This window comes from Ammodytes marinus (assembly GCF_949987685.1).
Source record: "Ammodytes marinus genome assembly, chromosome: 3".
Classification (NCBI taxonomy): domain Eukaryota; kingdom Metazoa; phylum Chordata; class Actinopteri; order Uranoscopiformes; family Ammodytidae; genus Ammodytes; species Ammodytes marinus.
This window is the reverse complement of record NC_137232.1, coordinates 16268748-16292638: the sequence shown is the minus strand read 5'-3', so window position 1 is coordinate 16292638 and position 23891 is coordinate 16268748. Positions and strand designations below refer to the sequence as shown.

General features: G+C 41.0%; 1 protein-coding gene across 2 annotated transcripts; it reads right to left on the bottom strand.

Annotated features, from left to right (window-relative positions):
* Positions 1-423: 423 nt before the first annotated feature.
* Positions 424-22073, bottom strand: LOC307271540 (tripartite motif-containing protein 3-like). 2 transcript variants are annotated; one of them, XM_080054041.1, is made up of 13 exons: positions 21936-22073; positions 7490-7662; positions 6579-6819; positions 6246-6397; positions 5953-6133; positions 5101-5830; positions 4690-4793; positions 4429-4596; positions 4164-4332; positions 3535-3594; positions 3248-3318; positions 2597-2737; positions 424-2503 (listed from the first exon to the last, which is right to left on the bottom strand). In XM_080054041.1, the coding sequence occupies exons 2-13, from the start codon at positions 7633-7635 to the stop codon at positions 2351-2353; spliced, it is 2316 nt and encodes a 771-aa protein (XP_079910167.1). In that variant the 5' UTR covers positions 7636-7662; positions 21936-22073; the 3' UTR covers positions 424-2350. The 2 variants fall into 2 exon arrangements, with proteins under 2 accessions (XP_079910167.1, XP_079910168.1); XM_080054042.1 differs by lacking the exon at positions 3535-3594.
* Positions 22074-23891: the final 1818 nt, after the last annotated feature.

Sequence of the window (23891 nt, the reverse complement as noted above, 5' to 3'; positions counted from 1 at the left end):
GCACAGCATGGTCTGCAAATAAATAATTTTTCAAGAAAATATCATGAAGATATTTGTTTTATAATTCATAAAACATATGCTGTGTCTCTGAACCAAACCTTTCCTTTAAAAAGTTTGATATATTTATATTACAATTCATCCAATCCAATTGAGCTTCAGACCCTTTTTGGTCAAATATTAACCTAGGGCTGTTGAGAGATGCAAGGTGATACATAATTATAAACTTAACTACCACAGATAGTGGTTGCTCTCTTTTAATGTCAGGATTATGAAGATGTGGATCCACTGTGCCAACCTAAATCATAATATCCTTTTTTACTACCGTTCAGTGATTAAGTTTAATGCGCAATGTCGAACTCAGTGCAAGACAAACATAATAATGAGTGACATTAATTCACAACAACTCAGTAAACCATGTGCTTTTATTACCAGTGCGTATTCATAGAGAAAAAAACAATTGTTTATTTAGGTGTGACACAAACAGTGTTGGGTAAAATTCTTTAGTCAAAAGGTGAGCCTTATACTCTATAAATATGTCTGAGCTCCTGTTTGGCATCAAGTCACACAATAGATCAGGTGCATGAAAAACAGCAGCTTCCTGGTTGACTCAACTGGTGAAGTTGGGCCACATCTGGTAGCTACAGCAACTCTACACACTGGGAAGGGTGAATGTTGTATATATATATGTGTCAATAATAGAATATAATTAAGCACAGTACATTGAGTATGTGTGTCAGACCAGGAAGTTGCCTTCTCCCTGCACCGTCTCTCTGGCCGTGGCATCATTACACAGAATAGACACTAGGGGGGGCAAGAGCAGCAATAACTACGGGAATCGGTTTTTTCTTTAAGTAATGATTTGATGTAGTGCTTGAAAAAACTCAGATCTAACAGTGTTTTGTTAGATAGCTTAAAATAGTATTATAGGCAATAGTATTCTAAAGCATGGATGTGTTTGCTGGCAAATGTCTTCTAATAAATGATCGTACAATAATGTTGTAACTGTTCCTATTTGAAAGCCAAATAACCAAAAACCAGCTGTAAAACAGAAGTCATGTTCAATCCCAATACTTTCTGTAATCTTGAATCAAGGCTACGTTTGCAAAAATTCCCACAAAGCTTCCAATGTCCTTCAAAATCTGACACCATCAAAAGAAATACAAATATATAAAGTTGTCCCACTTACATTGTGATCTAATTTGAAAGGATTTCCTGAGATACGTGTAATCTTTTTTGTAACCATTATGACTTCAACCGAAAGAGGTCTTCAATTGTTGAAGGCAAAACAATCATTCTATGTGCTTATTTTATGAAAGAGAAGCTGAGAAAAACTTTATTTGATAGCATCCCAAATGAAAACAAAGATGGGTTTGTAGCTTTGGAAAAGAGTTGCACATGGGCACAAACATTTGTCTAATTTGTGTGGAGGGATACTGAATTCTGCTTTAAGAAGCGATTTGGCTTCAAGAGAAAGGGAAAGCATGAAGCTCCAAAGAAAAGGAAAAAAAATCAATTTAGAAAAATAATTTTTAAATGGTGAGCTAGCGTACAAAATAAATAAATTAGTTTTAATTAATTTAGATTTTTTCCCTTTAAAACAACATATAAACAAAAATGATAATTGTGCTGCTTACATTAGCAATAAATATGACACTCTTCTTTTAAGCATGTGGCAGATGTGTTTAAAAAGCACAATTTCTAACAGCTGCCATACACACATCTTTAAAATCCTGGAATCCTTTTCTGCTGCCGAAAAGCTGTGTGTTTCAAAATCATAGCACATACATACAGAGTGATCTAATATACACAATATACATTTATGTATATACAGTACATACATCAAATCAATGCACAGGTGGTGGCAACATTTTTATGAGAGATGTTTACATTTCATTGCTGGAGAAGCTAAGCACTGCTGAATTTCACTGTAAGCATTAACTATTTCATAAGAAAAGCAACCCATGGGTACACTGTGTTGTTGCCAAGGCATTGATATAAAGTAAGACGTCATGCATTTGGACAAGTTATGGCTCATTCAATCTTTTTCCTACCCTGTCCGGTGTCAAAGAAAGTGTGGCTTTATAATACTATTATTAGCAGGCTCTAAAACCAGTCCATAGCTATACGTCAATTACTTGTCCGAAGGATGCTAACAACAAACTTTAAAAACAACCTTCAATACACATCATAAAGAGGGTAAACTCAGGTTCAGCGCGGAATTATATCCGGGAGATTATCCGATGTGCACATCAAAAGGCTGGAATCAAAAGGTCATTGCACCCTGTGGAATACATTGGTTGTGTCGTTGTCAGTGCTTGCAGTGCTGGAGAATGGCTGTCTCAGGTCTTCTCTACTGCAGGTAGCGGTAGACCTTGAAGCAGTGGTTCCCAGAGTCTGCCACCGCCACATGCCCATCAGACGTTAGGGACAGGCCCTGTGGACCATAGAGGGGGTCCGCTGTTGTGTTGATGTAGGACAGGAAGGACCCTGAGCTGTCGAATACCTGGTAACACAGCACGGAGTAAAAGGTTGTGTAAGTGAGTGATATTCTTACAAATTGGTTATCTGGATTCAATGTTTTTTTTCTCAAGCTGACCTGGATCCGACTGTTGCCCCAATCAGCAACAATGATATTTCCATTGGCATCCACAGCCACGCCTGTTGGAGCATTAAACTGGCCGTTCCCCTCCCCATGGGAACCAAATTTAAACAGGAACTCCCCATCTGCATTGTACACCTGCAGGAAAAGATCCAACAAGAAAAAGAATTGGAGAATGACTCAGCTGTCACACACAACAATAGACATGATAAGCCAGTCAGGCACAACAGTTAACCTTTTATATTGTAAAATGGGATATATTCATTTTTAGTTTTTTTCTGGGGGTTTTTTTGTGTGTGTTTTGGTTGTTTCTGCCTTTTCTTGCATCATTCAAATAGAAGGATTTTAAATGACGATTTATTTGTATAATTTTATATGAAAGACACAAGCAACGTCACTATGAAACGTTTGCGGAAGTGCCGTCAGTATCATTAAAAATGACCTTAAAAAATAATAAGGGTAGCCATTACAAAGCAAAGAAGATTTGGGGATAGTTTTGCTATATATTTGTCAAGTTAAATTGATTCATATACATATATTTATATACAGTATATTCGTTATGTAAGCCAATTATTCCAAATACTTAAAATGGAGATATACTACAAAAAAGAACATACATGCATACTGTAGGCTACTTGCCAGTCTTACCTTGACTGAATGGTTATGGAAGTCTGTTACCACAATTTCATTTTTGTTATTTACGGCCACAAAGTGGGGACCTGTAAGCAGCAGAGGACACAGAGAGGGAAAGAGAGGAAGGATGAGTTCACTACTTTACAACATGGCGAGGAAATTCCACACTATTTTTGGACTTTGAAAACAAGACAAACAGTGGTCACAAAGAGACTCTGGTCACAAAGTTGACGTGGGACAATGCACGAGACATGACAGAGCTGATCCATCAACATTCACATCCACAGGAAATCATTACTTACTGAAAACAGGGCCAGATTTACTAAGCTTTTGCTCCAGTGCAATGTTTGCACCACTTTTTTCTAAAAGGAAAGAAAAGGTCCAAGTGAGAAATTAAATGGGAAGAACGGGTGAGGCTCAACGGTTGTTTCCGTGCAACAACTGGAGTCAAATCAACGAGGGATTTCAGGATGCAAGCCAACTGTATGAACAACAACTGTGTTGGAGTGAGAGGCAAACACAGATATATCGTCATCACATATACATTTCATGCATTAAGGTGCATTGTGCATTTTTGCCTCTGTAGAGCTTTGTCTTGTACTATGATGATGTGCGTTTTACAGTACAAGATTATTAAGGCAACAATAAGAATCATTAACTTTGTGTTAATGTCAATACTTGCACAAGCAGTTAAACATGCTTACCTTAGTTAAAGTGTGCATAGAAACATGCTGATCAATAAAGAAATAAATGGGATTCGTACAAATCAACAAGTATAAAACTAAACAAAATATGCCAATCTGTAAATCTGGCCCAACCGCATGCCCTGACACATGGAAGGAGTGCTCGCTGTGCATCTTGATTTCCCTATAAGAGACATCATTAATGAAATGGTCATAGGCTCTTGTAGCATTGAAGTAGCACACAGTACCTGCAAAGTGTCTGTCTGATGTTCCTCTGGCTCCGAACTTTGTCACCAGCTTCCCATTTGCTTGGAAGATGAAAACACAGCAGGCCTTGTTATCAACCGTGATGATGTGTCCATTCTTATCCACAGCCACACCTTTGGGTCCCATCAATCTTCCAGCACCGATTTTGTTCTGTTGTCAGCCAGAGGGACAGGGGTTTGGTCATTCATTGGACCATTTTGAATTCATGCAGTGAAAATGTTTTTTCCTATATCTGAGAACAATCACCTTGAACTTGCCATCCGATGAGAAGATGCTTATCCATCGGTTGTCATAGTCGGCAACTATTATGTCTCCGTTCACGTCCACTGTGACCCCCGTGGGGCGCTGCAGTTGCCCTGGTGAACGACCTCTGACCCCAAACCTCAGTTTAAACAGGCCGTCATTGGAGAATACCTAGAAAGAGAGACAATTCATTAATTACTACAAAACCTAAACAGCAGAATGATATGCATTGATTTGCAGTTCTAGACAATGACAGACACTGACCTGGATACACTGGTTGTTACTGTCCGCCACCACAATCCGTCCATTGCTTGAGGTCGAGATGCCTTGTAGGTTGGTGAATTCCCCTTTGTCTCGCCCCCTTGTTCCTGTCATTTCAACAAGACATCACACGTTTAAGTACTAAACATAATAAACAAAATGTACAGTTCTTCTGTACTTGGCTTGGAATATTTCTTTAACTGTAAATCTTTCACTAGGCGTTCAACTGTTTAAAGAGACATAGAAAACAATGTTGTTCCAGGAAAAGAGATTTAACAACTGAATGCTCTGCATCATCAGCTGCTCAAATTATCCAGGGAGACAACTGAGTGCGTGCTGGAGAGAGAAAAACATTAAACAGCTCAGTCAGCAGTTACCATCATTAACAGCAGAACTAGCCAGTTATTCACCCACCCACTCTGTAGATCAGATCATCCTCTATTGGGTTTTCCTTCTTCTTGGTGGTGCTGTACATGCTGGAGGGCCTGCGCACCGCCTTCTGTCTGACGTGGCCTCCTCCTCCACTGGGGGACTTGACTCTTCTCTTCACGTCGTCCGGTGACTGCAGGACATCTGACGGCTTGACGGCACGCAAGCGGTACGGACTGCCCCTCACAGGCTGCTCATACAGCAGCAAAGAGAAGGTGAATTCTCCCTCTGAGCGGATCGTATATCCAACCTCGTAGGTACCATTCTTGTTGTCCACCACCTCGGCTTCAGTGCACACTTTATCTCCAGAGAGGATCTCGGCCCTCAGAGCAGCGTTACCAGTCTTCACTAGCTCTCCATCCTTGTCTTTAGTGGTGACTGTGACAGTAGTGTGTTGGCCAACCAGTGCATGTCGCAGGCCTTCACCAGTGGCCACGCTGGTATGGCCCACGGCCCCCGTTGTGATCAGGACTCCCAGGTTCTGGATGGAGCGCCTCAGGCCGTCCGTCTCCACCTGGCATTCCAGATGTCCGTTGTCATGAGGCTGCTCAGGAAAGATATGTCGCGCCAGGGCACTGACCCGCTCACCCATCTGCTTCTGGACTAGCAGGACCTCGGTGGCGCTGCCGTGGCTCAAAGCCTGCTCCGTGAAGTTGCAGCTGCTTTGGATGTTCTCTTTGCCCTGGAGCAAGGAGGTCAGCTGGGTTTGAAGCACCTGAGAAATGTCAAAAGACATAGAGGTAAGACAGTCAGTGTGGTGCTCTTACTAAAATGTGGAACATAATAGCACATTTTCTTTGTCTCGCAATAAAACAAAAAGTCTGAAAGGACTCTGACCTTCTGCTTGGTGCTGCAGATGTTTTCCACCTCAGTAATGAGAGCGGTCTTGCGCTGGTGTAAGGCCTTCTCCAGCTCGTCGAAAGTGTTACTGATTTCAGTCACCGCCCCGTTCTTTCGGTCCGTAAGCTGCTTTGAGATCTCATTCACAAGCTCAATGGCAGCCGTCAACTGAGGAAGTCTGGCAAAAAAAAAAAAAAAAAAAAGGGATTAGCTCATAAACGGACTGTTCCAAGATTTTCCCAAATGCAAATTCCAATAAATCATTATGGATTTAAGCACTAAAATCATACCTGTTGCGCACAACATCCAGCTGATTTTTAAGCGCTGACTTATGCTGTTCCAGCACATCCCTCAGAGGAACCGTCACATGTTCCCGGTGTTCTCCCTCTGTACACTCCAGACACATGGCTGTTTCACATGACTCGCAGTAGAACTCCATCACCTGCAGGTGGTGCAGTGGAGCAGGAGACAACTCAACATCAGATTTTTCTGGGTACAATTTGCTCAACACAACACATGTAAGAGAAAAATCATGAAAATGATATGTTGCTGTGAACTTGTGATGGCTCTGACCCACTATATAACACCCTTGACCACACCCCCCTCCCCTCTCTTTAGCTTACCTTGCCCTCATGGTTGGGGCAGGAGAGGGGCTGACATGCTGTAGCTGCACTGGCTGTCTCCAGAACATTACAGGCCTCTGGTCGGCTGCACTCCGGATCTCGCTGTAACACCTCCATTAGGTTTGTGATGAAGAAGTTGTTCTGCAGGGCTGCCACGCCCTTCTCTGGCAAGATGGAGGTTTGTCTGCACACTGGGCAGGACAGTGTTAAAGACTGGGGGGGGATGTAGTTCTGGAGACATCTGCACAGAGACAGGATGTAAAAGAAATGAATTATAGGGCTGGAATTGCAATTTGGCACCCACATGGTGTAGAAAAATGCACAACATTTGTATGAGACTTCCTCACAAGATTCTGGTTCTTACAGTTAGCTCTTGATTATTAATAACTGTGCTATCTGGCCCACGTGGGAGCAGCAGTGAGAGCTGTGGAAATCAGTGCCATCTGCCAACAATGCATTGCAATGAAGAATGGTGTCTGTTTTTTGTGTGGCCAAGTTCAGAGTTATTGGTGACCTACATCAGAAGCCACAATGATGAGAGAACGGCTGGCATAAGTGGTGTGATTAGTGGCCATTACACATCATTTTGGAATTTCTACTAACATCCCTCTGATGCATCCCAGTTAAAGAAATGACTGCAGGCAGAAGGAATAAAAAAAACATATTATTATGCACTAAACTGTTTATGTGTTCTTTCTGAATTAAGCATAATAAAGCATACATTCCAAGAGCTTGTCTTGAAATGGTTTAAAGCTGTCTCATCTTTGAATTATGCTTAAAATTACATCATTTTTTCTTTGTATAATTTTTCTCTTAGATTGTCTCCCATTGTTTTGCTGTTTGTCGTACCAGTGTCATATAAATCTTGCCAGTGTGACAACTAATGTTTGATTTAATGATTCAGAACTTACTTCTCACAGAAGGTGTGTAGGCAGGGCAGGACCTTGGGGTTGTGATAATGATCCAAACAAATGCTGCAGACCAGGAACTGCTTGTCTATCTGCCTGACCACAGGACTGGTGCTGCCAGTCTCACGCTTCGCCATGGTGATAGACATTCAAAGAGGGCACAGCGACCACTTGACCTGAACACACACAGAGGGGAAACAGCAGGAGAAAGGTCAGGTCAAGAAAGAACGGAGGAAGTGGGGTGACAAAACCTCACCCAAGTCCTGTATTTATTTTTTTTGTTCTCCCTCCTTTATTAAACTGTGTCAGTAGGATGAGCTTTATTTTTTCACAAACACACACACACACACACATAGCCAGAGGTCGTTTGACTTCACAAGTGAAAAATCCAAATCAATCTCAGACAGTTGAAGCAAAATTAACACCGCAGGGAAAGCACTCTAATCTGTTATAACTATGCAGCCGGGGAGCCAACATGTCTGTGTCTACATTGGTGATAGAAGTGTAACATGTGTGAAATATAAAAAGGCTCTTAATAAAAAATGCTTAAATGCATCTTGTGCAATTGGTGGTGATATTTTACTATACATGATGTGCTCTCTTTCATTTTTTAAATTCCAGATGAGTGGATCGCCTTCTGGCTCTTGGTTTGAATGGCAGATGCTGTTACATGAAATAGTATCACTGGGTCACGCAGAGATTATCTCAGTGTCGTGTGCCAGGACATGTTGTACATCTGTCATATTATACATAAGCAAATAAAGGATTACATGAGCACTAACAACACAGGCACGAAACAGCATCAATCTGCATTTTTATGTAATATTAGGAACATTTCAGCCATTGGTCCAGTATTTTTGTCCAATTCAGCTGTAGCCTATTAGCCTGGTGCTACCAGACCATCGTACTTCATTTCATTTGTACAGAAGGTCTGGCAGTGCTGTAATTGGCAAACGTTCACTCATGGAGGCGGGTGTCTGTTAAAGTTTAAAACTATTGGATCTGCCCAGTGCCACTCTGGATTAGCCAACCAATCGCATAACCTTTGGTCGTCACGTGCGTCATGAGCCGGCTTCTGGCAACTGAAACTGGAGCGCGACTTCAACTTCATCGTTCTCAGCCACTCGCTCTGTTCGCTGATTGGACCGGCTGTCAAATCTCCGGCAAAACTGGGAAATGGGCTGTACACCCAGACTGACTACTGAAGGGAAAATAAAATTTGTCCGGAAGTAGGCGGGCGGGCGGAGCCAGGCTAGTAGCCTATACCATTAGAACACATGAAAAGCCCTCTGTTTAGGGGGGCGCCTTTAGCTCAGTTGGTAAGGCGTCCCCCTCCCGGGCCGGGCCCAGCAGCAGACCCGGGTTTGATTCCCACCCGCGGTCGTTCTCTGCATGTCACTCCCCTTTCTGCCCCATTTCACCTCTGTCTCTCTGCACTATCAAATAAAGCATAAAAATGCCCAAAAAAATATCTAATAAGCCCTCCGTTTCAGTTATTCCCCCAGAGATTAACTGTTTTCAAAGACACTTTTTGTATCAGGGAACTGGAACACAGAAACATTATAGGGATCATATCATTAGCCAGTAATGCTTTGTAATTATCACTTCATGATATGTTTGTTTTGGCGGGTTACTCCCTTCGGTCTCCTCTTTAGCAGGTAAAATGCATGCTCTATAGGGTTTAAGTCTGGCTATTGACTTGGCCAGTCTAAAACCTTCCATTTCTTGCCCCTGATGAACTCCTTTGTTGTTTTTGCAGTTTTTTTTTGGATCATTATCTTGCTGCATGATGGAGCATCTTCCAATCAGTTTGGTTGCATCTTTCTTTAAATTGGTAGACCGAATGTTTCTGTAGACTTCTAAGTTCATTTTGCTGTTGCCATCATGTGTTACTGTGTTGTTGTCAAGATGAACCTTTACCAAAGTGATGGAAAGGCTAAAGTTTGGAGAAAGAAAGGATCTACTCATGATCCCAAACATACAGGCTCATCTGTGAGACACGGTGGAGGCAATATCATGGCTTGGGCTTGCATGGCTTCTTCTGGGACGGGCTCATTATTCTTCATTGATGATGTAACACATGATGGCAACAGCAAAATTAACTCAGAAACATTTTGTCTGACAATTTAAGGAACAATTCAACCAAACTGATTGGAAGATCCTCCATCATGCAGCAAGATATTGACCCAAAACACAACAAAGGAGTTAATCAGGGGCAGGTTTTAGACTGGTTAAGTCAATCTCCAGACTTAAACGCTATAGAGCAAGCATTTTACCTGCTAAAGAGGAGACTTAAGAGAGTAACCCCCTAACACAAACAGCAACTGAATGAGGCTGCGGTGAAAGCCTGGAAAAGCATCACAAAAGAAGAATGCACAATTTTGGTGATGTCAATGGGTCACAGGCTTGATGCGGTTATTGCAAGCAAAGTATTTGCGACAAAATATTACGGTTTATTCACTTTAATTTATTTAAAGTCTATCTGTTCCAATACTTTTGCTTGCCTAAAAATGTGGTGTTCCTTTTCAAAAAATGCTATCTTTTCAGTTGTGTATCAGATCCAGATGTGAATACCTGGAAATTAAAGCTGAAATGTTGATCTATTGTCTCATATTCATCTTTTGGTGTCAAACTCAAATGTTTCCAGTCTACAGCAAAAATAAAGGAATTGGCCTCACTGTTCCGATACTTATGGAGTGGACTGTATATGACACTTTTATGCCTGTTTATAAACAACTGTAGGCCTATAGGCTACCGTTCGTCTGTCTCTCTCTCTCCGTCTCCTCCCCTCAGCCAGGCTTCTACATTAAATATATTTAGGAACTACTAGCGCCGAAAGAAAAAAACAAGCAGGCTAAATCTCTCTCACACACACACACACACACACACACACACACACACACACACACACACACACACACACACACACACACACACACACACACACACACACACACACACACACACACACACACACACACACACACACACACACACACACACACACACACACACACACACACACACACACACACACACACACACACACACACACACACACACACACACACACACACACACACACACACACACACACACACACACACACACACACACACACACACACACACACACACACACACACACACACACACACACACACACACACACACACACACACACACACACACACACACACAAAGGAGGAAAAAAGAAAAAAGACAGGCATATGCTAGGAAGAGTGAGAGGGGGCGGGTGTCCGTTGAGACGATCGCAACTAGCAAACAAAAGTGAGACACAAGGAAGATTGAGAGATGGGCCTACTGTTTTGAACCTACATTGTTAATTAGGCACCCACTAAATCAATAATGCACAGACACTGCGAGAATAACTTAAGACGTATTCCTACCTTCATGTTTATTTGCCCGGAGCAGCCCATAACATAGAGCCCTCGGCCCCTTTCCCCTGCTTCTTTTTTTACTCTTTAATCCCGTGCGAGCCGTGTCCGCAAGATATAGGTGCAGCTCCGCTATCATCTCACCTCTTTTGCATCGGGTCAAAGGGCAATATAGAAGTGCGATTAATCTGCGTTAATTTTTCTGTGATTAATTAATCGAAATTAACGCGTTAATTTGACAGCCCTAATTGCAATGTAATACACCTCAAGGACACAGGAATTCTAAATGGCCAGTGTTTACTGGACCCAGGCAACTGATAAATACTCACTATTACAGTAGTTTGAATGTTGCACAACTACAATAGTTAATATTCCAGTTATTAGCCATAGTCTAGATCAGTGGTTTTCAAACTGTGGGGCGCGCGCCCCCCTGGCAGGGGGGGGGGGGGGGGGGGGGGCGCGGATGAATATGTGAAAAAAATAAAATAAAAAAATTGAGTTTGTGTTTTTGATATTAACATCATATTAAGCAAATGTAACTTATCATACAAAAAAAGGAATACAATGCTTTGGTCTAGATAGTTAATAGCCTAATAATTTAATTAGATCATCATTCAGACTCACTGGACAACATAATTCCTTCCTAACTACATGGACCCCATTCCTGGATTACATTAACAATAGACAGTGACCTAGCATATTCCACAGAAAAGAAAAGAGAAGGGAAAAAAAAAATATATATATATATATAATTAAATAAACGAATAGAATAAAAATGGGTAAATAAATAGATAATAATAAAAAAGATTATAATAATGATAAATAAATTCAAGTGGATAAAATCTAGTCATAACTTAAGTGTACATTACTTACATTACTTACGTAATTTTTTCTTTTACTTATTTTCTTTTCATTGGAGTTTTTCTGTTTATTTATTTTTATTTTTTTATTTTTTTTGTATATTGCTAATTGTGTTCATTGTTTAAAGAGGAGGGGAAAGGGAGGGGGGTGGAGGGGAAAGGGAAAAAAAAAAAAAAAAAAAAAGTGTTGCAGGAAATGATACGCACGCATTGGGTAACATGGGGTTGAGTCGATGATTCCGAGAAAGTTTGTTTTCTAGATGTTTTTTTCTTTTTCGGTTGGGATCAGAGAATGTCTTCTTATGACCCAATACCTGTCCATAAGGTGGGTGTACTAAGGGGTTTACTGTTTACATGCCAGTCTGCAGAGCCTTGACCGTGCACTGACATTTGATTTATTATAATCTTTTTTTTTTTAATATATCTTTTGTTTCTTCTATGGAAACAACTACGGTGTGAATCTGTATAATACATTGGGAAGATCTGTATGTATGTGGACATGTGTGGATGTATGTATGTGTGTATATGTATGTATGGGTATATATATATATATGTATGTGTATTTGTATAGGTGTATATGCATGTAGATATGTGTAGACATATACCGATTGTATGCAACGATTCCCGCTTTGGAGGATATAAATTGCCTGTGACAATAAAAATATATAAATGCAAAAAAAAATTAGATCATCTGCCCAACCCAGAGGACCCTGCATAATATTTAATTTTAAATTAATATTTTTATGGAAAATTCATGTGTCTTTCTTCAATAGCTTAATCCGACTCAGTGTCTCCAAATTATTTGTTCACACAAAATTCCTCATATTTAGCCTCTTAATTTTCCTCTCAAAGTGCACCAGATTCATGCATTTCACTTTAAAAAGGTAAAAAAAAAAAGTCTCCCGGGGGGGCATACCCCCGGAACCCCCTAGGAGGGTCTGGTTCTCTGCTGGCTACTATTTTCACCCAGCAGGACATTGGAGGCACTAGCGAAAAAACACTGGGTGTGTGAAGGACATTTAACAATAATCAAATATTTGGGCAAGTCTGCCTATCTTTCTCACTCCGCTGCACACTCAGTCACTACAATCCATGCTTAAAGGAAGCAGGATTAAAACACTGGATTAAGATGTTCAAATGGATTTTAAAAAACAAAAACACACTTAGATAAAGATGTTAAAATTAAAAAAAAAAAAAAAAAAAAAAAAAAAAACGCACAAAGATGTTTAGAATGTTTCAAAAATGTTTAAAATGTGTAAAATAATTAAAAGATCTTTCAAAAACACACAGGGATTAAGACTTTTTTTTTGGGGGGGGGGGGCTCAGCTGAAATTTGTTCTCTGAGGGGGGGCTTACTCTCTCACACTTTGAAAACCCCTGGTCTAGATCTAGCCATGAAATTACACGCAAACCTTTCCTTATAAAGCAAAGCCAACTCACCCATCACCTCTGGATGCCTCACTGCCCTATGACTGCACAATTATTCAGCTTGGCCTTTTCTCTCATCCACTATTCCAACAGCAGGGTTTGTAATTTCCCCTTTGAAGTTGCATTTACACGACTGCTCTCTCAATCTGACCTGGGATAGGGCTAAATATTATGCCTGTACATCAGCTAGCATCAACAGCTAAAGCTTCTCACTCTGCCTTTTCTGCTCTGAGCACTTCTTTGACAAATATAGCTAGGCCTCTTTTCTTTGAGATTAAGGAGAGGGAAGAGGAAGCTTTAAAATGCCACTCCCCAAATTCCTCCTAGTTCCTTACCCTAAATCTCAGCAGGCTGAGTTCAGGCACCGTCTGTCTGTCTGTCTGTCTGTCTGTCTGTCTGTCTGTCTGTCTGTCTGTCTGTCTGTCTGTCTGTCTGTCTGTCTGTCTGTCTGTCTGTCTGTCTGTCTGTCTGTCTGTCTGTCTGTCTGTCTGTCTGTCTGTCTGTCCGTGGGGAGATGTGGGGTAAAATCAGGGTGAACTGGGAAGCCTGCATCACATGAGTAAGCAGCTGTCCCTCTCTGAAACACAGAGCGGCGAGCTCTAACAATGGCATTCCAGCTCTGCTCACAGCTCACCGCCCCACACCACTTCCCCTCCCTTCACCTATTTTCCTTCTCTCTATTGTCCTCTCCTTTTTTTCTCTTCTCTTCCTCATACATACGTGAACTCGTAGCATCAGCAGGCCTGAGCTAAGGATATCTTGCAAATGGGGGTGTTTTTCAGGGACACAGTAACAGACCCCATTGTTGCATTTTGCCAAATGATTACAAGGCCTACTGACTAAGCAGCCCTTTCACCGTACACACAAGCAGCCCCTTCCCCGACCTTCTTTTGCTCTCCCCCTCCCCTTGTCTCCCCTCTCGTGAGCCCTCCCCTGCCTGGGCTGTCTTCCCTTCACATGGTCTCCCATGAATTGCAGCAGCTGAATGATGACATCATGAGGAAGCTTGAGGAGCCAAAGGCCTCGGGCTCCTCCCCTTTCGGCCATAGCTGGTCGCTGCCTTTAGGGTTACAATATTCCCTCCCCGCCTTGCCTTCCATTCCCTTCCTCCCTTGCCTGTGTGTTCTCTCAAGCAGCCCTCCTCTGCTCAGTACCTCCCACTCGCCTCACGACAGCAAAAGGATCTTTCTTTGAAAACGGTCTCTGGGTAGCTGTGCATGTGCATAAAGAAAAGCTACTGGATAATAAACTGGAAAATGCATTAAAAAATAAGCAGAAAAGACAAAAACAACCTAAACTGTAACATTGCAGATGGTTTCAATGTTTTCAAGTATTTGTTGTGAGATATTAAAAATAGCCCTGATTGACAAATCAACAGTAATTGTGACCAGCGATACCAGGGTCTGCTGTACACTGTTTGAGGCTGCTTGTGACTAGATCCTCTTCAAGGCTCTATCACGGGAACTGCATAATCAGCACTTGATGCAATTGAGGTCAGCTATCCAAGTCAGTATGCAACTGTGTTTTCCTGTTGTGCATATTTCAGACTGGAACATGACGCCTGCAGAAAATTCACTGAATGTGAAAATATTTTTTTTTATATATTCAGCTGTTTTACTGCAAAGAATCACTTGCCACTGACTCTCACCCTGCATTACCCTTAAGTAGCTTGATGTCCTCATCCGGGGTTGGGCGCTGTCTGCCATCTGGATTATAGGTCTCCCAGACTGTGATGACACCATTAGCCAAGTCAACTCAAATCTGACTTAAACCCAATGCCTCTCACTTACTTAAATGTCCTTACTACCAGTTACAGTCATTACCTGTCCATTGACCAGTCCATTAGAACGTTCTGCTTGAGGTGAGATCTTTGTGTGCCAAATACTTCCTTCTTGGAGACATTGACGCCTAACATGAATGGTTTAATTGGATTTCAGCAACATGAGAGCACATTAAGAGTAAACATTGCACTCAGCTTAATCAGCTTGGCTCCCATCTGCTGCAGGAAGGCAGGTAGCCATGTCCCGCTCTCACCTGTACCATAAAGGGCTGCTTGTTGTTTTGTGGTTGCGAGTTGTTTTCTTGGACTGGAGAACCGTCATGCTTTCTGCAAGTTTGCCTATCACTTTGAGGCTTTTCTGTCCGCTATAATACAACATGTTATGACTCGTGTCAGCTTCAAATTCATCTCACTACCTAGAAATGGAGGTCTAATAGTGAAATAATTAAAATATACGTATATTATTTTAAGATTTTCTTTTCTTGTACTTTTTTGCCTTGACTTATTTTCCCTTTGGATGAAATAAGTGAAGTCATTCTTTGGGAATGAGAAAATGTTCCAATAAGGATATTGTAAAAAGTCAGACTGAGTAGATTTCCTCATCCCAGTAATCTAATATTTATAAGACCTTTTTTGGAAAGAACCTACAAAATATGACCAAGTGGGTGTGTCAGTCTACTGGTGCTGTGACTGTAAGTCAGTCTTTGCAAAGATCTTGATAACTTGGCCTATAAAACAAAATGTTTAGCTTGATATTGGGCCTGGATATGATAATTGATATCAATATTATAATGCCAAATTGATGTTATAAGCAATTAACTGTATTCTACTGTCATGCACGTCAATGACATAGTTTGATACACTAATTGTTGATAAATGAATAAATAAGTGGGAAATTGGCCCTTTAAACAGCCTGTATATTGTTATCACAATTTCTTGGTGACCACTCACGATCCCAGGATGTTTGCACTTCAAGGGCCATAAAAGTATCTTACCCTTCACTTCCTCTTACCCTGTTTGAGTAAAAGGCAAGCATAATTTCTTCCAACTGGAGCTGGTGTTTTGAGTCTGTGTTTCAGTATCATAGCTTGTGCATGTGTTCAATGAATGCACCATGATTTGGAATTCTATAACTTCCCAGTGATATCAGCTAAATGTGTCACGGCAGAGAGGACTTCAGACTAAAGAGTTTTCCAAGAGTGTGTTTCATCAGTCAGCTGTGTGCTTTACCGGTAAACATGACCAACAGTCTCAGTGACCTGAAGTAGGAAGTGCTGGCCCTCAATGATGTGCTAGTAGTTTATGTTTCCATCCACATCTGTTGTGTCCCTGCGCATGTGTCATTATGCTGTAATTGTTCCTGCGTACACTCGGCCTGAGCAGAAGGAAGCCTTGTTCCTATTTTCTAATAAACTCATCATTAGATTTAATAATTTTTAAGAAAGCTTGTAGATTGTAGTGTAGAAAAAGAAGTAATGTGTTTAAATGAGAGATATAGGAGTAAAGAGAGTAAACATGAGATAGGCAGGTACAGTCATATGAAAAAGTTTGGGAACCCCTCTCAGCCGGCATTATAATTGACTCTGCTTTCACAAAAAAAATATAAAAGTGGTATGTCTTTAATTTACCAGGAACAGCTAAGTACTGGGATGTTTTCCAAACAAAGATTTTTTGAAAAGCAGTATTTGGTTGTATGAAATAAAATAAAATGTGAAAAACTGGCTGTGCAAAAATATGGGAACCCTTGTGGTTTTGTTGATTTTAATGCCTGTAACAGCATGTAAAACTGATGATTTTAAACACAAAGTTGGTTGGATTATGTTGTTAAGCCTTGAACCTCATAGAATTGTCTGTTTAATCATGAGAAAATGTATTTTAGGTGCCTAAATGCAAGTTGCACTTCTCTTTGACTCTCTGCTGAAGTGAGACAGAATGGGATCATCAAAACAGCTCCCAAAAGATCTTAAAAACAAAGATTATTCGTTGTCATGGTTTAGGGGAAGGCTACAAGAAGCTTTCCCAAAGGTTTCAATTGTAAATTTCCACTGTAAGGAACGTTGTCAGGGAATGGAAGGACACAGGCACAGTTGCAGTTAAACCCAGGTCTAGCAGACCAAGAAAAGTACAAGAGCGGCATATGCGGCGGATTGTGAGAATGGTTGCACACAACCCAAAGATCCCCTCCAAAGACCTGCAAGAACATCTAGCTGCAGATTGTGTATCTGTACATGGTTCAACAATTCAGTGCAATTTGCACCAAAACATCTGTATGGCCGGGTGATGAGAAGGAAGCCCTTTCTGCGCCCACGCCACAGATACAGTTGCATGGAGTATGCAAAAGCTCATTTAGACAAGCCAGCTTCATATTGGAAGAAAATGCTTTGGACTGATGAGACAAAAATTAAGTTATTTGGTCTTTATAAAAAGCAGATGTTTTGGTGCAAATTGCGCTGAATTGTTGAACGATGTACCGATACACAACCTGCAGCCAGATGTTCTTGCAGGTCTTTGGAGGTGATCTGTGGGTTGTGTGCAACCATTCTCACAATCCTCCACCTATGCCGCTCCTGTTTTTTTCTTGGTCTGCCATGCCTGGGTTTAACTGCCACTATGCCTGTGTCCTTCCATTTCCTGACAACGTTCCCTACAGTCGAAATTGACAATTGAAACCTTTGGGAGAGCTTCTTGTAGCCTTCCCCTAAACCATGACAATGAACAATCTTTGTTTTTCAGATCTTTTGGGAGCTATTTTGATGATCCCATTCTGTCTCACTTCAGCAGAGAGTCAAAGAGAAGTGCAACTTGCATTTAGGCACCTAAAATACATTTTCTCATGATTGAACAGACAATTATATGAGGTTCAAGGCTTAACAACATAATCCAACCAACTTTGTGTTTAAAGTCATCAGTTTTACATGCTGTTACAGGCATTAAAATCAACAAAACCACAAGGGTACCCATATTTTTGCACAGCCAGTTTTTCACATTTTATTTTATTTCATACAACCAAATACTGCTTTTCAAAAAATCTTTGTTTGGAAAACATCCCAGTACTTAACTGTTCCTGGTAAATTAAAGACATACCACTTTTATATTTTTTTTGTGAAAGCAGAGTCAATTATAATGCCGGCTGAGAGGGGTTCCCAAACTTTTTCATATGACTGTATCTATCTACCATATCTATTTTTTTTTTTTATTCACTTTCCTAATGTGTTTTCTATACTTGATGTTTTTCATGACCCTGTGAAGCTATATAAATAAACTTGCCAAAGATCTGAACATAGTTTCACCACAGGGGCTCGTTACATACAGTAACACATTAAGTTGAACTTTTTTCCACATAACTGTGAATGTCATGTATCATCTGCATTGCTGTAAATATCTGTTTCAAACATATATAGTTTGAATTAGATTATTTGTTCAACAATTTGTTGCTGTCAAGCATGGCTTACTGTTTACAGGCTGATATTAACTTGAGACTGAGAATCCAGAGAATCTCACTTCTGAAAGTACATGTGTTTTGGAGAATGGTAATGGGCTGTTGTGGGGCCACTGGCCAGTGAAGGTCCCTGGTCCTATGATGCCTCATCAATACTTATTCACCCAACACAAACACTTCTGCTTCTCAAACTAACAAGCTCCCCCTTCCCCTTCACTGCATCAGATCAAGGAATCTGTCTCAATGCATCAGTATCTGCCATGTCAGACAGGTAGTGGTGGACATTGGGTTGCACATAATAAGGGGAAAACAGTCAGTGGACATAATGTATGAGGCTATATCCCATAATAAGGCTTTTGAGTGGAGCAGACTCATACGACACAACTAAGTGAACGACTGCTGTTTGTTTCATATTATATTGGTTTAATGGAGCTCTTCTGATCCATAACTGGGCTCACTATTTGCATTTATATGTTATGCCATGCCTTACTTCCTGAGTCAGATACAGTGAATACATTTGTATTTATAACAAATACTTATACAAAATATCCTGCCTATGTTTAAGCGTTAGTCACACATACAAACTGTGGAAATTGACTCTCGATGTAAAGTGAAATGAGTTACTGTGCTTCAAAAGACTGACAGACTGTGTAGCTGTCTTTCATCTGCCTTTGCCTGCAGAAATAAGATTGATAAAATAACAAGAGAAGATAATAGTGACCACAACATGTCAAGCACAGTAGTCAGCAGAATTTATATTCAAGGAAGTCAGGATACATCAGTGTCTCTCCCTGTGAGCCCACCGTCACAAAGGCTAAGATAATGCGGCATGCAGGCAGTGTGTCCGCAGGCCCAACATGCACTGCAGATTTTAGGAAAGGTCGATCAGTGCACAAGGACAGGCCCCCGCTGCGACCCTAACGCGCCCCACACACATCCTGCGTCTACCTCTGGAGCGCGTCGCCTTACCTTACTGCTGCCTCTCTCGGACTTTTCTCGGACACACATGCAACGTCTCAGCAGCTGCTGCTGCTTGTTGGAAGTTTTATTTTGAAGGGGACACACCAGGAAATGGTGAAACTACAGCGAAAGCTGCCAGTATGAAGTCAATATGACTCTCAGCAGAGTATTTCAAAAATCACTTTACTGATTTATACGGGAGAGAGAGAGGGGGGTGTGGTCGGGGAAGAAGAAGGCCGTAGACACAGATAGAGCAACGGAAAACTGTTGCGCTCATCATGATCTTTTTTTATTTCTTCACTATATTGGATCTCTATATGTGTCATTTATCCAAAAATGAAATGCCAGAACTAATTGAAAATTAGGTTTTGAATCCCTCGGATTTTGATTGCACAATTACATCGTGAAATAAAGGGATTATTTGCGTATACGACTGAGGGATGTTTTATTTTGAAATAAACACACCGGGTAAACGTGTAACTAGAGTGAATGCTGCTGGTATGACTGTCAGCAGAGTATTTCTCTATCAGTTAAAGCACAGAGACGTGAGAGAGACGCGCTGCTCTCAGAAAAAAATAGGCGAGCCTCCTGAGGTGAAGGGGAGCAGCGCTGCAGACGTGCCTCCGACGCGCCTCAGCAGTGCGTCTGAGGTTGGATGTGTGCTCGCTCTACGTTGATTTCACAGTCTGTGACCAAAAGTCAGACGCAGACGGGAGGTAGACGCGCAGTAGAGGTAGGATGTGTGTGGGGCGCGTTATGCACCTGCAGTAAGAGCTACAAAGTGACTGTGACGTTTCATACGCTGACTCAGAAGGCCATGTGATGTCTTGTACACGATCAGAGGCAGTGTGCACATTATGAAGAATGAGCTAACATAACAAATGAAAGTTCTGAACTTATGATGAACTTGCTGTAATTTTGGCATGTTGTTTTTCTTAGCAACACATGCTTAGCTGAATCAGTGTTGAGTGATGTCTACCAAGAATCTGCATCATAATAAAGAAAAAAAACTCAAAACTGTATGTGTGAATAGCCTCATTGTGTTAATTTTACTTTTTTGACTTAATAGTCAAGCTTCTATTGTGTTCTTCTGTGTTCTGAGCTTCAACATGGAAATGGTGCTAATGAAAATTAGCCATGAACAACAATCTTTCAGTGTGTATTGCTCTGCATGGGAAGTTTGCTTTCTACAGACCACCTGTTCAAAGATAATAAAGGTTAAGATAGCGGTATAAAGATCTAAAAATATTTACCAAATTAACCATATTTGGTTTGTACCAATTGTTTTCATGTTAAAAAATAACACCAAAAAAAGTCATAGGCCTCATTTAAAAGAGGGGGTGTAACCTGGATTAAGTCATGGACGATGAATGATCTGGGTCAAAGTATCCTGCTTGATCAAAATATCAATCAATCTTTATATCAATCTCTCTCGTCTTTTTTTTGTGTGGTTGCACAGACAGACCATGGATTTTGACAACAAGAGCGTCCAACTACATCTTTAATACTTCCACATGTCTGTATTCAAAAGGTAGTTTGTTACATCTAAGATAAAGATTTCTGACAGCCAACACTTGATCGTTAGCTCAAGATTTACAACGTTTTGAAACAATTCAGAATATATAGTGGTATGGTCAGAATAGCACCCTTGTTTGCAACACAATTTTTTTGCATGGTGCCAGGACCATCTATATAAAGAGCGCTGGACATTATCTGAGACTCCAAGCACATGTGTACAAACTGAATGAACCCTCAGACCTGTGATCTATCCCCTACTAAGTATCTGGCCAACATCCTGGACTATTGCAACCTTCCTATAACCCAGTGGAAGCAGCCAGCAGAGCAAAACCTACACTCATAAATATGTAACTTTTAAGATAGTTCTACACAAAGATTAGCCATTTTCCAGAACAAAAGGTCAATCAGGAACCTCTGAACCATCTGCTCATAGACCATGGGCCTGAAGTATTGAAATGATGCATTGGCGGCTGCTGCTGCTGCCGCTGCAGTACAATGCAACACAAGGACTCGCAGAATGATATAAGCAGAGAACACGCTGATTCAAATGTGGCTTATAAAGCTATACAGTCCATACAAATTTAGATCAGAAAACCAAACAAAAGATCACTAATCCTCTAAACAAAAGAGCATGTGTGCTTGATTACAGAGCCCAGCCCTCAGACTGCAGCAGAGATGCCCACCTGCTACAGAGCCCTAGGAGCTAAAATGGAGAAGTGTGTGGGCTCAGGCTGGTTGAGGAAGCAATAACAAACCAGAGCAGTGTTTTAGTGCAACAGTTGCTCTTTAACAAGGCTACAATAATCGTTTGCTTTATGTTTTTCATGACAAATGAATTCAAAAATAGAATATAACACACAAAAGACAGCATATAGGCTAATGATTAAGAAGTACAGTCCTTCTGTGATTTACCGATGCACATATGCTGGATAGGATGGAGTAATCAATTATTTATCTGTTCTCGTCCATATCTTATATTATTTAGGACCCCAGACAATGGCATAAACAGGATGAGAAAGCAGAAAAACGATACCATAAAAAGAGGTGAATGGCCAGATTGTACTCACATAAATTCCCAGTAGGAGGGAGTGGAGTGTCAGCATTGCAGGCCGTGGAGAAAGCTTCCCATTGTCAATGTCCCAAACCTCCACAACAATATCCACACAGACCGGCGCGACAGAAAGGAAAGGGCAGGGTCTTTCTGGAAGGAGAAGGGGACAGTAAGGAAGAGAGAGAAGCGAAAGGAGGAGATTAAGGGAGTGGTTTAACATGCATCATTGGTCAGATGGCTGATGGGAGGAGCTTAAGAACCCAATGGCAGCTGGAGGGGGGCAGGGAATATGCAAATTAGTTGAAATCTCAGGAACTGAGTGAGGGATTCAGTCTGTCTGGTGCAAAGGGGTTTGGCTTCATGAGATACCACCCAGTTCCCTAAAAAGGACAAAGAATAGCCCACAGTTTATAACCTTTAAGCTTTAAATTAAAAGGGTGCAAAGAATGTGTGTGGTATGAAGACACAATTATTATGCACTGACTAAAAAAGTCAGGCAATAATCCTGAAACCGATTTAAGTTCAATGTTTTACCGGTTTCATAATGCACTTCATGTTATATTTTCATGGATCTTGCCTCTTGAAGGCCTCAGATTCTTGCATTCTTGCATTCCTAAACGTGAACTGGAAAAATAGCTAATTACTACTAAGTGTCTATGACAGCAGTGAAATGAAAGGGTGCGGGGGAAGGCAGAGAGATGGGTGTGTGCAATCAGTGGGGAAGCCCTGCTTGTTCTAGTATGGATGATACAGTTATTTAGGTGGAGTCATGTGGTGGAATGGGGTTTGGGGTCATTGCCCTTAGTTATTCTATTGAAATGTGTCATTTATAGGCTATGTCTAGAAGGGTTAAAATTAGGTTTCCACTTTATAAGTGCAAGAAATGGGCATTTGAAGAACAAAGCAATTTTCTCAAGATTAATCTCATTGGATGCCATATTTTTTCCCCTAAATGTTTATTCTTAGACGAGTGGGGGATGGGTCCATAAATACTCTAGGTAAAGACTAAGGAGACAAGGGGTGACAGAGATGGATGAGAAAACGAAGGCACTGTGTGGTAATATGTATGTAGGCCTACACACTATGTGAGGCTGCTGAGGTGATGCAGGCCGTGTCGAGTCTGCTGGGGGTGGGGCTTGGGCTGAGAGGCAAACACAGTCATCTCTAGGTTTTATTCTGCAACGTGGTGTTGCCATGGAGACTGCTTCCATCGTAGTTTAGTCAAGATGGCTGCTGCAGTCTGGCAGCAGCAGCAGCATTGAACAGGTCACACACTGATCACTGTAGGTAACTCTCACCACAGAGACTGATTGACTCTTGCATCTTGTAACAGTTAAAATGCATTTTTCTTATATTCATCACCTATTTGTACATTTTAACACATGTACTCATTATAACATCATTGCAATATGTAATTTGGTAATTAAAAAAATGTAATTAGATTTTCTCCATTGCTGCATGTACCAACTGATAACTCCCATGTCCAGTTAACTGGTAATAGATACCTAAAGGTGTGTCACGTTTCAAGCAAATGATTTAACAATACAAATAGTCCTCTAACAATATCTTACATAGCCAGAACCAGAGCCATATTATTGCATCGATGATATAAAACAGGTCCACACCTGTAAAGCAAATTATGTAATTATGTTGGACCATTCCTCACATCAATGGTTTCCTTGTATTGTCAATCACTTTTAATGATATTGTATAGGCTTTTGAAAATTAATGTTATGGTCCACAGCAGAATGGAGATGAGAGGACCAACTCCACACTCTGTCCCCTTTCAGCAGGGTGTTTTGTTCTCTCATTTGGAGTTTGAGTAGGAAAATGCACTGTATTTCTATTGTACTATTATTATGCTACGTCATCACATGAGTGGAATGGACAGACAATAGATGACCCTGAGAATGATTGTAAACCTTGAGACCTGGGACCCTTTATTTTTGAGTGTCTTATGTCATCACACATT